At 40.5% G+C, this 15,693-nt stretch overlaps 1 protein-coding gene and 1 long non-coding RNA gene across 2 annotated transcripts; both read right to left on the bottom strand.

The window, feature by feature from the left end:
- Nucleotides 1–3,853: 3,853 nt before the first annotated feature.
- Nucleotides 3,854–11,580, bottom strand: wu:fa25f02 (integumentary mucin A.1). Its single transcript, XM_034196852.1, has 3 exons — nucleotides 11,472–11,580; nucleotides 9,062–9,324; nucleotides 3,854–7,992 (listed from the first exon to the last, which is right to left on the bottom strand). The coding sequence occupies exons 2-3, from the start codon at nucleotides 9,180–9,182 to the stop codon at nucleotides 7,151–7,153; spliced, it is 963 nt and encodes a 320-aa protein (XP_034052743.1). The 5' UTR covers nucleotides 9,183–9,324; nucleotides 11,472–11,580; the 3' UTR covers nucleotides 3,854–7,150.
- Nucleotides 11,581–14,652: 3,072 nt separating this feature from the next.
- Nucleotides 14,653–15,212, bottom strand: LOC117532671. Its single transcript, XR_004566905.1, has 2 exons — nucleotides 14,875–15,212; nucleotides 14,653–14,783 (listed from the first exon to the last, which is right to left on the bottom strand). It is a non-coding gene; the product is annotated as an uncharacterized LOC117532671 (long non-coding RNA).
- Nucleotides 15,213–15,693: the final 481 nt, after the last annotated feature.

Raw genomic sequence — 15,693 nt, 5'->3', positions numbered from 1 at the left:
AACTTCCTTACTTGCTATAAATAAGCACTAATTAGAGGGTTATTGAGGAAAAACTCTCAACTAATGGCTTATTACTTGTAGAATATGGTCATGCAGAATAAGGCATTAATATGTGTTTTATAATGACTAATAAAGAGCCAATATACTGCTAATATGCATGGTAATTAACAACTAGTTGATGGTTAATTTGAGTAGCTTAATATAAAGTGTTACCAAAAGGTTTAGCAGAGCGCAATGGTAGGCTTGTGAGAATAGAGCGAAGTGATTGGTTAGCTGGGGAGTGACGCCCCCGATCACTTATTGAGAGGAGAGAGTAGTAACATAGAAATAGTAAATGAATGAGTAAAGAAGGTCTTCCTGGTTGAACTTGCACTGAGCTTCATTAGGATATGGCATGGACACAAGTAAATTGATGCTAACATCTCAGGTGAATGATGAGGAACAGCATGGAGTGTAGACTGATGGGAAAGTGCTGGAAACAGTAGACCATTTGTTTACCTCAGGTCTTTGTTGAACAAGCAGTGCACTTGGACTTGGAACTGAGGAGCAGATTGGCCGTTGCAACAGCTCAGCTTGCGATACTAGATAAGATATGGAGTACCAAGAATAATTCCCCTTTCATACAAATAAAACCTGATGCACTCATTGATCACATCCATTGCACACAACGAATGCAAAACCTGGACAAACAACACATATCAAAAAGAGAGTAGTTGCCTTTGAAATGCAGGAGGATCCCTGGGGTGACATGGGAAATGCACAGTACTAACAACTCTGTGAAACAGGCGATCCGGTCAGTGGCAGGGTTAAAGGTCTGGACGGCAAAAGTAACAGTGGTTCTTCGGACACAAGAACAGTCGGGTCGCCAGCAAATAACATCATGCTCACCGCAGTTGAGGAAGAAGTTGTGCAGGAAGGCCAGGGGGAGGATGGCTGACAGACATGAGGAGGTGGGGGGGATAACGGTGGTAGAGTGCATGAGAGTTGCACAAGATCGGGATGTTTGGAGCAGGTGGTGATGTCATCAAAGTGATTGCCCTCGAGGGCAACGGGAAGGACTTGACCTGATGTGTGTTTGACAGCTGTACTCTGCAGATTAAGATGATGTGGTCAGGAATACGTGTGTCACTACACATGTACGTCACTGCAGCAGTGAATCATTTAACCACAGGAGGATGCCTTAAGGTTTTTTTATTTTTAAACGACACGTGTTTGCTCTCAAAAATGTGATTTTGTCGAAGTTACATTATTCTTTTGGTCAGGGGCCATGTAGAGTTCTCCTGTAAACAGACCCGAGTTGTGATTACATTCAGAATTTTTCAGTCAAAAACATTGTGTGCATTCTTGAGGTCTAACAAAATGTCCAGTTCATTTTTCATCAGTTCAGTAAATTCCCCTTATAAACATTTGCAAAGCTGAAGGAATGGTGCACTTCCTCCACTGAGCGAGATGGCAGTAGCTGTTGAATCTAGCTGGGCCGGCCTGGTTTGTGCAGGATGTCGCCCTGGTGATGATTTATACCCAGTTTTTATTTTGTGTGGCTCTGAATCTTGACTGAGGTAGTACCAGGAAAATAGACTACAAGGTACCATCGACAACTTTTGCTAAGAAAAAAACATGTTAGTTTTAATTTGTGTTATTATCTTTATAAGTAATTTTACTTTCAATGTATTCGTTTATTCATTATCTTAAAGTTGTTGTATTTTTTAAGATCATTTAAAAAAAAGTCCTTAACATAAAAAAACTGCTTTGTGATTTAAAATATACAATTAGGCATTTTTCTTTGTCTTGTACGGTGGCCCTAAAGTGCAAGACACTACAGCATTTCAGAAAACACCACAGCATTTCACAAAACACAACAGCATTTCACAAAACACCACAGCATTTCAGAAAACACAACAGCATTTCAGAAAACACAACAGCATTTCACAAAACACCACAGCATTTCACAAAACACAACAGCATTTCACAAAACACCACAGCATTTCACAAAACACAACAGCATTTCACAAAACACCACAGCATTTCACATTGGACGGAAAGGGTATTCCTTTAGGGAGAACACTTCTTGTTTGTGATTGGACAGAGCCAGCCAGAGAAGCACTGCTGTGATTGGTTGTTTTTGCTGCCAGTCAAGAAATGACGCTTCGTGATTGGTCAACACCCGACAGCGAAATATGTCCCAACACATCAGCCGTTAGCACACACTCAGAGCTCACAGCTCCTCATATCTGTTCAGAAACTGGACAAAAGTGAAACATGTACAAACCACAGACTGTCTGTGTCATGGCGAATACAGTCGCTGCTTTATTTATGTCTGTATGACGTTGTTGTGAGTGTGGACGGAGCAGCTACAGGTTAGTTTAGCCTGATGGATCCGATTCCATTCAGAAACCACGCATTTTAAAAGCTTTTCGCCTGCCGTCTTATCTGCAGACTTGTCAAAGCGTTAATTCATGGTTTTTACTAACCGTTATCAGTATGTAGTTACTTCGGCATCACTTTGAAACGTTTAATACAATGAAATCATGGTCAAATATGTTCATTTTGTTGTAGTTGGTATCTCCCATGTAAATCCTATCGGAATCGGATCGATCAGGCTAAACTAACCTGTAGCTGCTCCGTCCACACTCACAACAACGTCATACAGACATAAATAAAGCAGCGACTGTATTCACCATGACATAGACAGTCTGTGTTTTGTATATGTTGAACTTTTGTCCAGTTTCTGAACAGATATGAGGAGCTGTGAGCTCTGAGTGAGTGCTAACAGCTAACGGCTGATGTGTTGGGCCAATCACGAAGCGTCATTTCTTGACTGGCAGCAAAAACAACCAATCACAGCAGTGCTCCTATGGCTGACTCTGTCCAATCACAAACAAGAAGTGTTCTCCCTAAAGGAATACCCTTTCCGTCCAATGTGAAATGCTGTGGTGTTTTGTGAAATGCTGTTGTGTTTTCTGAAATGCTGTGGTGTTTTCTGAAATGCTGTGGTGTTTTCTGAAATGCTGTGGCATTTTGTGAAATGCTGTGGCGTTTTCTGAAATGCTGTGGTGTTTTCTGAAATGCTGTGGTGTTTTCTGAAATGCTGTGGCATTTTGTGAAATGCTGTGGTGTTTTCTGAAATGCTGTGGCATTTTGTGAAATGCTGTTGTGTTTTGTGAAATGCTGTTGTGTTTTGTGAAATGCTGTGGCGTTTTGTGAAATGCTGTGGCGTTTTGTGAAATGCTGTGGTGTCTTGCACTTCAGGGCCACCGTAGTCTTGTTTAATTTATACTGTATATACAAATAAAAGGTTAGTTTTTTTAACATAGATAGCACATGTGGACAAAAAAGAAAATAGGACAACCAATTTAAAACACGACATAAAACATCCCGTCATGCTGTGAACAATTGTTGATTTGTTGTGTAGTGAGGGGTCACAGCCTTCAAAGATAGGAAGATAGAAATTCAGGTATGTCCCTTTAAGAATTAGCAGCATGTCTAATGTTTAACAGGTATTGGAACAATCACTGAGATACGTTTGGAAACAACATCTCTCCTGCCAACCATTAACAGAAACCAGTGTTTAACACGCGATGGGAATTTTTATTAGAGTGCATTTTTCTATTTCATTAACAAGAATGGCTCGGAAAACTGGCCCAATAAAAATATTTCACTTTTTACAAATACGTTGCGCAGAAGCCAAGGTGGAGAGTGTGATGGGCAGATGGGGGGGGGCCTCCGTACAGGGGCCCGATCAGAGACCGCACTCTGCCTGCAGACTGGTGGTATTACAGCATAACGCACCACACCTCGCAGCCACGATCAAAAGTAAAGATTAGACTCCATTGACGACTCAAAAACAAACAAGTTACATTTCTTTTTCAATATTTATTTACTCTGCAAGTAAAAATATATTTTTAAAGTGCATTCGTACAATGTTGAGTTGGCACACACGTCATTTCTCGACATCCTGCAAACACAGATCCACCCTGAACTCATCAACAGCTACGTTACAATTATTGGCAACAGAAGTGTAAATCAAAGTTAGAAAATCCTCAAATGATGAAAACGCTTCCCTCACGTCATGGACACAGTACATCATCAGTTCGCATTCTAATCGTCTGACATTTGGACTTCACTTCACTTACAGAATGTGAAATCATAACCCAAAGAACAAAGAATTAAGTGAACTATGCTAAATATCTCTAAATACCAAGCAGTTATGTCTGTTTTTATCCAATGAGTGGAAGGTGGGTTGGTTTTAGATTTGATCAATAATGACAAGAGAACATTTCCCATGCTAATCTTAATAACATTAGTGAGAGATCATGAAAGAAAATCACAGCACCCACGCATGAGAGCGGCTCATTTCATTAACTCTTATTCTGATCAGATTTGAATAACCTCAGGATTATATTTGTTCATAATAACTGGTCAAATCAATCAGAGATCTAGTTTTATGGCTGCAACAGGATAATAAAAACATATTTAATTTCCCGAAAAATTGGAATAAGAATCTTGTTCCCGAGATAAACATATTTTAGGCATAAATTAGGGGGTGACGTAAACTTTAAAGATGTGGAAAATAATAATAATAAAAGAAAGAGATTAAGGAAATGCATTTTGCTGTAATTACTGCACAAATACTCTGTTTCACATGATGATCGTATATCATTAGTAATGGCTTTATGTTTCCTTGGCTTTATCTTACAATAATGTGCTTCAGTGAATATTTGGCAACAGTCCATCAACCATGAACCCTCAGGAGGAGAACGCTAATACAAAGTGGTCGAGGGAAGAGAAAAGGCAACAAGAAATCCATTTCCGTTTGTTCTCTGGAGATCTATTGAGAGCAACTTAGAACATCTGTCCATCATTCCTAATATTACATATTGTTCATAACTCTAACAGCTACTGCTGAGTGTGTGTTCATCACTTTTCAACTGGAATGCAAACTTTAACACGCCTGCTTTTACATTTATAACTTCCATAATTCAGTTTCTCACTCATTATGGGAAAGATAATGGCAACTTAAACCCAGTCGTTAGGAAAATATACAGAGCTATATCTGTAGCCAGATGAATACTCGGTTTAGGAACAATGGTCAAAATAATACCCATACATTGGTCATTAATAAAGACGGATGATGGATTAATACAGACAACTCAAAATAAAGATAAAAAATAGCTGAGCCTTTGAAAATACATGAATTGTGAGCAAAATATGAAATGTATTGAAATAAGCTAGTATGGGGCCGTTCCCATGATTCATTGCAGGACACGTTCGAAAACAAGAAACTAAGCAGCTGAAATGTCATCAATGAAAGCTAATGGAACGACGGTGAAATCATACGACTCTGAAATCAAATGCAATCATTTGTGAAATATTTGATATAAAAAAAAAGTAAAACATGTTGGCATAGTAACCCTCGTCGTTTGCAGTAGTGCGATGTCCACATTATAAAATGGTGACAGTAATGGCTGGCTGCAGTAACAAAGAATGTGAAAGGCTAGCAGGAGTTGAGCTAAGCTAGGCACAACATCTGTCATTCGTCTAAACAGATGTTGAACAGTTTAAGATGTTGACGTATCATTATTTCTCAGAACTAGGGCTACACAATTCATCCAACATTTAATCGGAATCAAAGTCTGCTCTATTTCTTATATTTTTAGGTAGAATTGAAAAAGAACTGAGTGCTATGTCCTGATGAGGGCTGAACATTTTAGAAATACCTTTTTAGAAATCGCAATATGGACCAGTGCAATATCTAAATCGCAGTAGAAGCAATATTTTGTAAAGAAAAAATATGTAAACATATCTGAATGAAGTATTGTGGTGCTGCAGAGGTCGTTATTCCACACAATTCATTCATAATCATTGTTGAAAAAAAATGACCTGTTGATCATTTTAATGTCATTCAATGATAAAATAAAAAATGTTTCGTAAATGTTCTTTCCCTATAAAATCGCAAATCAAAATAATCGCAATTTATTTTTGTTTTCCAAAGCGTGCAGCCCTACTCAGTCTAAGTACCAAGGTCAAAAGTAGGTTTAACAAACTGAAAGCCGCAATAGAGAAATGCTACACACACCATCACTGTCAGACAGATTTCATGTGCACCAACGGTTTCCCGGTCACTCAGATCTTTTCCATTGCACTCTATGTTAATTAGGGTTACATTCAAAAGATAATTCAACTGACACACATGTAGTTCAACTTTTGGACATCTTTTCTATCAGTTACATATAAAAAAATAACTACAAGTAACAGCATTCAGACAGACAGGCTGAATGTATTACATCAGAAACAATTATTCTAATGTAAGCGACCAATGTTAGTCAAACTCTTCAGTTAAGTTTTCTAAAATATTCACAATTTGCCCAGACATATGATCAGATTTGATACGAAGGATATTGATTATTATACTGAATTATTGCTTAGCCCTCTTGGTGTATTATTCTTAAGACGTCTTGTAAGTTATTGTTTACGGTTGACAAAGCATTTTTAAAGAGTTTTTACTTAACATTTTGAGTCCCTTTTAAGTGAAATAAAGTCCCATTTCGTATATTATATTCACAAATCTGCTTCGGTCCTTCATATCGTTGTGACCTTATATTCCAAATAGAAACATCGATTTGAATGTGGAAAGAAATTCATAATGCTATAAATTAAGAGTTGAAATACATTCATCTGGAAAAGATACAAAACCTGAAACAATTTGCCAATAAGGCCTACACATATATTTCAGTAAAGGAAAAAATGTTTTTTTTTTTTTTTTACCTTGGAAGCATCCTGATTGGTCGAGCCACGCTGACCAACCACAGCTGGACTGACTGACCAGCAGTGGAGGAGATTTGCCGTGAACCAATAGAGGGCTTCGCACCTACGCATAGAACCAGGGTTACGTACAGGTAACCTAAACAACGTGCTCCACATTGGGCACACTGGGACCAAAGCCCTAGCGTTGAAGCCATTAAAGAAAGGGAAGCAGGGAAGAACGAAGAGTTAAGTGGAGCAGATCAGGGCTGTTGGTGTAGTCCTTTCCCTCTTCTCCTGTGAACTGTCTAACAGGAACACTGACTCACTTTGGGAATCAACAGCGGCACCATGCTGTCCATCCTCCATGTTACAGTCTCCAGGCAATACGACGCGCTGTGCCTCCCCCTCACACCCCAGAGTCTGTGTACATGCCGTTGATCAGGTAGTCCACCTGGGTGTAGTCCTTCCTCCGGTAGCTCTCGTAGGCCTGAGTGACGAACACGGCCACCGAGACCAAGAAGAAGAGCAGGCCAAAGAGCAAGACGGAGAGTAAAGACGCCGTGTCCACCAGCTGCAGGGTCAACGGCGACACAGCAACCTCCACCACCGTTCCAAAGGCAACAGGCCCTTTGTTATTTTCAGTAGTGGTGCTGCTGATGGTTACGGTGGGGGTCTCTTTAGGTAAAGACGTCTGAACTGGTGGTGGCGCTGCAGAGCTTGGGGCTTTCGTCTGTTGCGTACCTTTGGTTGTAGTCACCGTAAGGGTCGTGTTAGCTTTTGGTAGTGTGGTTGTAGTTTTTATTGTTGTTGCAGGGTTTGACGCTGCTGCTGTGGAGAAGGGTGGTGGTGTTGTTGTTGTTGGTGGTGGAGTTGTTGTTGTTGTTGGTGTAGTCGTTGATGTTGTCATGAAGGGTGTTGTTTGTGTAGTTGTTTTTGGAGGTGCTGTGGGTGTAGTTGAGGTGTGATGTGAAGTCACTGGTAAAGTGGTTTTGTTGACATTCCTTGCAATTGCGGGTGTAGTATCAGCAGTGCTGGTGATGGGCGCAGTGTGAGCAGCCTGTGTGGGTAATGCTGGCTGTGGTTGCTTTCCTTCTGCAGATTGGTTGAGTGGAGTTGGAGATACTACAGAGATGTTTAAGGTGTGGTTGATGGATAGAGATTGGTCGAGGGACAACTCCTCCAGTCTGTCATCTGACTGCTTATTCACCTGTACATCGGTTTCATTTTTACTGCCACCACCATTAACACCTGGGGAACAAAAAGGTCCATGAGTGATTAAGCTCAATAAAAAGGAAACAAACATCAAGTGTGCAGCAGGCCGGGCATACATGAGAATACGAACAACGGCAGGAGGAGTAGAATCCAGAAGGCGAGCGGCAACGTACTAAAAAAGACTTGACTCATAATATTTGTTTTAAAATGAGTGTTGCTTCCGCTTGAAAGAGATAGTTGGATCCACTGCGATCCAATGGCTGTGGAAACATAACTTAAGGTGTAGGCAGCACTTTAACCGTCCAAGCCTGTTCACATTTCCTTTGTCACTAACCAGTCTTTAAACACTGCCAGAGCTCATACCGTGTTCCTGTCAGTGTTTGCTTCCCGTCTGCTTTCTTCTGATGATTTCTATATTTTGTCCAGCTCTCTCTGTTTTTTTTATTACTTTCTCTTGCACTGTTTTCTTGTTCTTGTCTAGACACTAGTATGCTAGCAAAGAAGGGCAGTCCTCAGAATAGTTCAAATTGACCAACAGCATACAGTATTAAACTTAGCAGTGTAATAATTAGTTATAAAACAAGATCTCTCAGCTTCTTGTTGGAGCCTTGCTCGTTCTTTTCTTATTAATGACTGGCTTGCTGCACATTATCCCTCACTTATCTACACTGTGTAGATGGTGGAACTTGTATTGCTTTGGTCACATTTAAATGCAGTTTATATACTGAAAACATTAAAACATTTACCAGCTTTGATTTTGGATGAATGAACAGCTGCATAGCGGACATATATACCAAATGACATATACACATTTGCAAAGGCATTTCCTGCTGTATCACGTGGTCACAGCTCCTTTATGTATGGAACCTGACTCCTGCTCAACTCTTTCAATCTGATTTAAATGTTGCATATGTCTTTTATATTTGCCTGAATTGTGCTTTAGTGTTTTTTATGTGCTTATGTTTTCTTTAATGCCATCAACCTGCCAGCTACTGCAGATACAAAATCCGTTATGGCTAAATCTGGCATATCTACACGATGGACTCAAGTGCTCATTCATTCATGTGCATTGGCCATTCTTAAATGAATTAAAACAAATACTCACATCCAGTGGTGCAGTTAGCTGGTGTGGCGCTGGGCTGGGTCTCCGGGGCAGAGGCACACGAGGTGAGGAGAAGCAGCAGCAGGAGGGGAAGGTGGAGACACAGCGAGGGAGACGGGGACATGGTGGGCACACACACTCACATACACTATCCTACAGAAACACGCTCACATGGATCAAGACTCAATTTACACACACACACACACACACACACTCACTCAACAGGCTGAGCTGGAATGGGAGGTGAAGGCAGCATCCAGCAGGACCTACACAAGACAACAGCAGCCATTAGAGATATCATTCAGAGATTAGCCTTCCACACAGCCATCGTGTCAGTACATGTCAGAGGGCTATGAACACTTGCTTTAGATTATGGGATACAAGTCATCATACACATCAAGTAGCCTTAATTGTTGTGTCAAATGTATTTGACCATTCACTTAAAAGTAAACAAATAGTCTGTTTGTCTGGTGTTATTACCAACATCTCTCAATCCTTTCTGACTGTATTGCTGTGAGAAATGTGAGCCTCTATCATGTGCCATGCAACTTTTCCTTTCTTACTGTGTGTGGGTTATAGCAACAAGTTACATCCAGAACAATTAGCAATAGATTCAGCAAAACATTGGCTGCCTTTGTGTTTTGTCTTTTTTCCCCCAAAAAAATGTGTAGTTCTTTTTTACTTAACCATTTGTTCCTGTGCTTTTTCCCCATCACTTGAGTATTTAGTTAAAAACGTATTGTACCAGAGGCTACAAAGCTTTTGCAAAACTCCTCTGAATTACCAGTCTAAGTAACACACTTGTAGGGTTGAAATACGTTTATTAAGAGATGCAAAAATGCATTGTAAAAGCTGCAATGAGACCAATTGAAATCAGTACAGAGAGCAGCAGTACAAGCCAAACGTGAGGGACGCCTGCCATCTAGTGTCAGAACAATGCAAGTTTCTGTCAGGGCCGTACAAAAAGCCTGACATCTTTGCCACAAGTTAACAATTTGACATAAACAGATCAGTCATCACATCTGATCTGGATAAGTGCGGCAAAGTGGAGAATACCGTTTTGATAAGGGATACATGTGTGTAGTCTTTCATATTAAACATGATCGCTGGTCGATAGCCACAGAACTCGTATCACAGTTTAATCTGAGCGGATCACTGTTTACCACAGCTCCACGCTGCGTTGGATGGGTGTAAACAACTCACACAGACTGTATGTTTCACTAACAGACGGTATGAAAGTATAAACGGGTCTCAAATCAACTCGACATCATATTAATAACGATACATGATACAAATATAAGACTGACAACAAGAACAAGCCACAGAAGTAGTATCACAGCTGGGCGGAGCTCTCTACAGCTGAAGACTTCTCCACGCTGCTTTCAAACTGTGAGTAAACAACGTGTGCTTCACTGGGAGGCTGTCTGGAGGTGTACACAGGTCTCAGGTGGACTTGGTATCACATTAAGAATGATATTCAGTAATAAGTCTGACAACAATAGCTGGTTTAAATGATTTATTGGAGCTCGCAATGTTTTGAACAGACATCCCCAGTCAACTCGTTTTTCTTTTTGTAGTCCCCGCTGTTAGCGTCCGGATATCTCCATCGCAACCTCACACACTGGTACTGAATGTGCATCAAAGTCTTCCTACCGAGCCACATATACCAAAAGATTTATGTAAACGACAGAAGAAGCGATCGAAAATCCCCCCAGTTGATCGGGAAACCAGTTAATCCGGAACACCTGCCCCAAATGTAAACAGGAAACGGTCAAAGGTCGCTGCATGTGTCTACGTGGAGAAAAGTAGTGACACACACAAAGTACGCGGTCTACTGTACAAACACTGTCTGCCGCGAGTACACACTGAAGATACAATTATATGAAAGGAAAAAAAGGACCAAACCCCATTCAACAATCGCAGAAGTGACCTGCTTATCTGAATATTGCCTCTAATATTACCCTGACCAGAATACACAGCCATACACATAGCGTTATTGCGTCCGGTCTGCTGCGTTAATAAGACACGGAAGTACACATGAACAACTAACACAAAACACTTGTCCAAGTCAAATTGTGTAGCATTAACTTCCGTTCAAATAGGTAGCATCAAAGTTTAGCACCTATCAGACTGATGCTAACACTGGGACAGTAGCAAGTTAGCAACACGTAAACAGTTCAGACTGCTAAGTTTACGGTGAGTGAAATATATTTAAAACACCATGGATAGCTAACATGGTGTGTTTTAAAGTGAAATAATGAAAAGTACATCCCACTTAGCACAGAACCCAGTTAACACCAACACTGCAGCCTAGCTAATGCTAACAAGCCATTTTCATTCTGGTGGTTTATCTGGATAAGCTAAATCAACCGCTAACATGCTAACTACATTTAATGTAAATTCAGAGACTTACCAGGGATATGTTCTGTCAGATTCAATGAAATAAACAAGCACAGAGAAAGAAAGCTACTACCAGCACCTACTCAACACTTCCTGTAGGCAGGAGTCTGCGCTCTTCTTCTACACTTTTATTTCTGGCAGCGTACTCTCGTTAGCGGCCGTTACTGCCCCCTGCAGGTCGCACCAGGTTAAAACAAGATACCATTAAAATGCCCACTCTTGCTGCAGGTTTGCAAAAATGTTGTAGCCACTGTTGGTTTGCACTTTATGTTGTAGGCTAGGTGAATTTACCGCCGGTATGTTCAATATGTCTGTTGCTACGTCATCTATGCACCGACTAATACAACAGAAAGTAATAATAATGATAATAATAATAATAATAATAATAATGATAATAATAACAACAACAAACCAGTATTGTAGTCAAGTCACCAATTCACGAATCCAAGTCAATCTCGAGTCCGAGTCCAAGTCCGAGTCACCCAAGAAGAGTCCAAGTCAAATCCGAGTCACAAGTCTTCATGTATTAATCTTAGTGGATATATTTGTTGAAATGTAGCTGTAGCTCCTCTACATTGCTTTTATCCTGTCATGATGTTATACTAATTTGTCTATTGAACTGCTGTGAAGCGAGTTTGGCTACAATTCTTGTATAAAAGGTGCTATACAAATATAAAGCTTATTACTAATATTAATATTAGGGTCTGAGACCAGAGGTCGGCGAAGAAGACCCAATTGCAACCTGCGAAACACACCCAAAACAGGGAAAACGACCGGCAAAAGCACAGAAAAGGTTCGGAAATCATGACGGCAGATAGTCCGTGTCTGCTGCTGCTGTGGGGAAACTATGGAAACTACAGTTTTCTATACAGCGGACTACAACATGGATGTATAATAAGAACGAGGGACTACTGTAAACTCATCTAGAGACTCTGCACCGTGCTCTGATGCTGTTGTTTTATGCTTTATGAACGTGGACAACAGAGAAACATATTCTTCATGACCAAAGTTGGAAATGAAATAAAAAGGAAAGTGAAACTTATGCTCGTCACCCTCTTCCTCCGGTCCACATTAATACAAATGATCCCAATACGTATGATTGTATGAAAAGATCTTAAATACTGTATTTATTATAAACGTTAGTCCTTAACATCTAGGCTATCACTGTGTATATCACCATTCAAACATCTTTTAAAAGTTGAACAAACCCCACACAGCTCAGTAAAGACTGTGAAATGTTGACTTTATTTGATAATTTCAGTAAAAACACCGTAACTTTCATGATATTATTTGTCGGTCATAATCGGTTGTTTCCGTGAACAGCCGACTGTTGTGTGACGGCCGACTGTTGTGTGACGGCAAATGCTGCGGCCATAAGGCCTTGTGGGGCAGCATTTTCTCCTCTCCTTTCGTAAAGGGAGGTCCCGTGGTTCCTAAGCTAAAGGAGGTTATAAAGGAAGTTTGAAACCTCCTTTCCTATCATCTAGAGAATTAGAACAGCACTTATCATGGCTGCCACTGAGGGACTTCCGGGTAATTTCACTTAGGAAGGTTCCTAAGCTAAATGGACTATTGGACCGCAACCCTCCACTGGCCATTGTAATCGGGCTCTTTGAATATCCAAAAATCCACGGTTTTCTTAAATTTCTGATCGGATTGGCAAAAACTTCAGAATTTGTATTGACCGCCATTCCAATGACAGCGTTGTTTTCCCCAAAAAGTGGGCGGAGCCATACTTTTTGCCCAGAAGTGACGCATTTGTTACTCTCATGTATAGGCCAGGCCAGCGCCATCTATATGGCGCTGGGCCAGGCCTACCTTAAAGTCATTTTTCCCCCTGGAAAAAGCTGGCCCACCCCATTTTATACAGGCCTGCCCTCAAGTAAATGTCTGCCTACGCTACTGGCCGGGACGCTACAATTATTATAGTGAATGTTTAAATTATATTAATAAAGATTAAGCCCCAGAAAGCACATGGCTACTTAGCATGCAAAATGACGACATTCTGCATGTTAAGTAGCCATGTGCTTTCGTGTTATGGTTGAATCTTTATTTATTGATTTGATCACATAACTGATGATAGTTTTCAAGACAGCCAAATATGAACTCCATCCTTAGAGTAATGTGTTATGGAGCCTTCTCTTCAATCTTTTGTGCAGAATGTGTGAAATCAGCACGATGCAGGGTGTGTCTCTGGACTCTCTAGACTGGAACAGCGGGGGCGCGACCAGTACGTGAACTCACCTCGCAGGTGCACACGCCAGGACAGAGGACATCTGACTCGAGACAAAACTTGCTCGAATCCGAGTCCAAGTCGGAGCGTCAATGTACAAGTCGAGTCTGAGTCATCGTAGGTGAAAAATTCACGAGTCCGAGTCATCGTTGGCAAAAAATTCAGGAGTCTGAGTCGAGTCTGCGTCAATCAGTGCGCGAATCCGACTCGAGTACTCCCCCAGCTAGAATTGTTTGGTTCTAAAAACATTCTGAGAATGTTACATTCATTGTTCTAGGAATGTTTTCAGCGGGAAGTTTTCTTTTGGTTCCCAGAACGTTCTCTAAAAACATTCTTAAAATGTTTGGTGATAACATTGTTATAACATTATGCCCTCCTATTCTTAAAACGTTTTCAGCGGGAAGTTTTTGTTTGGTTCCCAGAATGTTCTTCTGAAAGGTAGGATAACGTTCTCTAAAAACATTCTTAAAATGTTTGGTGATAACCTTCCTAAAATGTTTTTGATAACATTGTTAGAACATTATGCCCTACTATTCTTAAAACGTTTTCAGCAAAAGGTTTTATTTTGGTTTCCAGAATGTTCTTCTGAAAGGTAGGATAACGTTCTCTAAAAACATTCTTTAAATGTTTTTGATAACATTGTTAGAACATTATGCCCTACTGTTCTTAAAATGTTTTCATCTGCAAGTTAGATGTGTTTATGTTGCCAGAATGTTATTATTTTAGAGAAGGATAACATGCTTTATGTTTAAAACATTATGCAAATGTTCTGTGGTAACAATTTACTAAAATATGTTTACATTATTAGAACATAAAGACATAATATTCCTGTAATTGTTCAACTCAAAATTCCTGGGTAAGTGGACTGACCACTGTGGTCATTAGGATGATTATAATAGTTTACTTAACTATTGGAATTTGACTATTAACACATGTAAAAGGATGACTCGGAATCAGCTGGTGAGCATAACATTTGTTTATTAGAAAAGGGGAGCTGGGAGTGGAGGTTGGTTATGGCAGCAGTGGGAAACAGTTGTTCCAGGGTGGAGAGGCCTGGCTGGTCTTGATTGTGTGGCAGGTCTTGGATTCCTCCTGGGAGAGACACAAAAATTAGTGTGAGGCAAAAGCAGGCAAAGTTGTCAATAGATCTGCTGGCAAAAAGCTAGAGCGGCACGCAACAAACCGTTCACGGCAACAATCCGGCAGGGAATGAGTGCAGGCTGCAGGCTTTCATAGTGTGGCTGATGAGCAGGTTGCAGGTGGGGTTGATTGGAGATAGCTCCCAGCCGTGTAGAGCAGACCAGCAGGCAGGTGGGGGGGAGAGAGAGACACACAGTAGAAACAAACACATACAAACACTAACAGGGGTTTCAGGGACGGGCAGTGATAGTCGGTCCGTTCTTCTATATGTTACGATTATTGTGTTATGTAATGTTTTGTATGTCTTGTTTTGGGTGTTTTGCTGTTCTCCCTGTCGTGTTTTCCTCCGTGTATATTGTCTGGTCCTTTTCCCTGTGTTTTTCCTCCTGTCGTTAGTTTCCCTGGTGTGTCTAGTTGTCTGATTGTGTTCACCTGTTGTCCTTGTGTTTCTCCTCCCCTGCCTGGCTGTTTCTCGTCTTGTGATTACCCCTCCCTGTATTTAGTCTGTTCTCTTCCTGTGTTCAGTGTTGGTTCGTCTTGTGATTTGGCTTGTCCTCGGTGAGTGTTGTGTTCTGTCTTTGTTAGTATAGCCTTGAAATAAAGGAATTTTCACGTTAATCTGCATTTGGGTCCTACCTGCTTCACACATCATAACACTATATGTCTGTCTTTGGTTTTCTAAGTGTTATTCGATCCATATGACCATAGAGATATGTGCATAAACAACAAAAACACTTGGGGTATAATGTTCGAACAATGTTATCAACAAACATTTTAAGAATGTTTTTAGAGAACGTTATCCTACCTTTCAGAAGTACATTCTAGGAACCAAAATAAAACTTCTCGATGAAACCATTCCTAG

This window comes from Gymnodraco acuticeps, unplaced genomic scaffold, assembly GCF_902827175.1.
Source record: "Gymnodraco acuticeps unplaced genomic scaffold, fGymAcu1.1, whole genome shotgun sequence".
Taxonomy (NCBI): domain Eukaryota; kingdom Metazoa; phylum Chordata; class Actinopteri; order Perciformes; family Bathydraconidae; genus Gymnodraco; species Gymnodraco acuticeps.
This window is presented reverse-complemented; position numbering and strand designations above follow the sequence as displayed.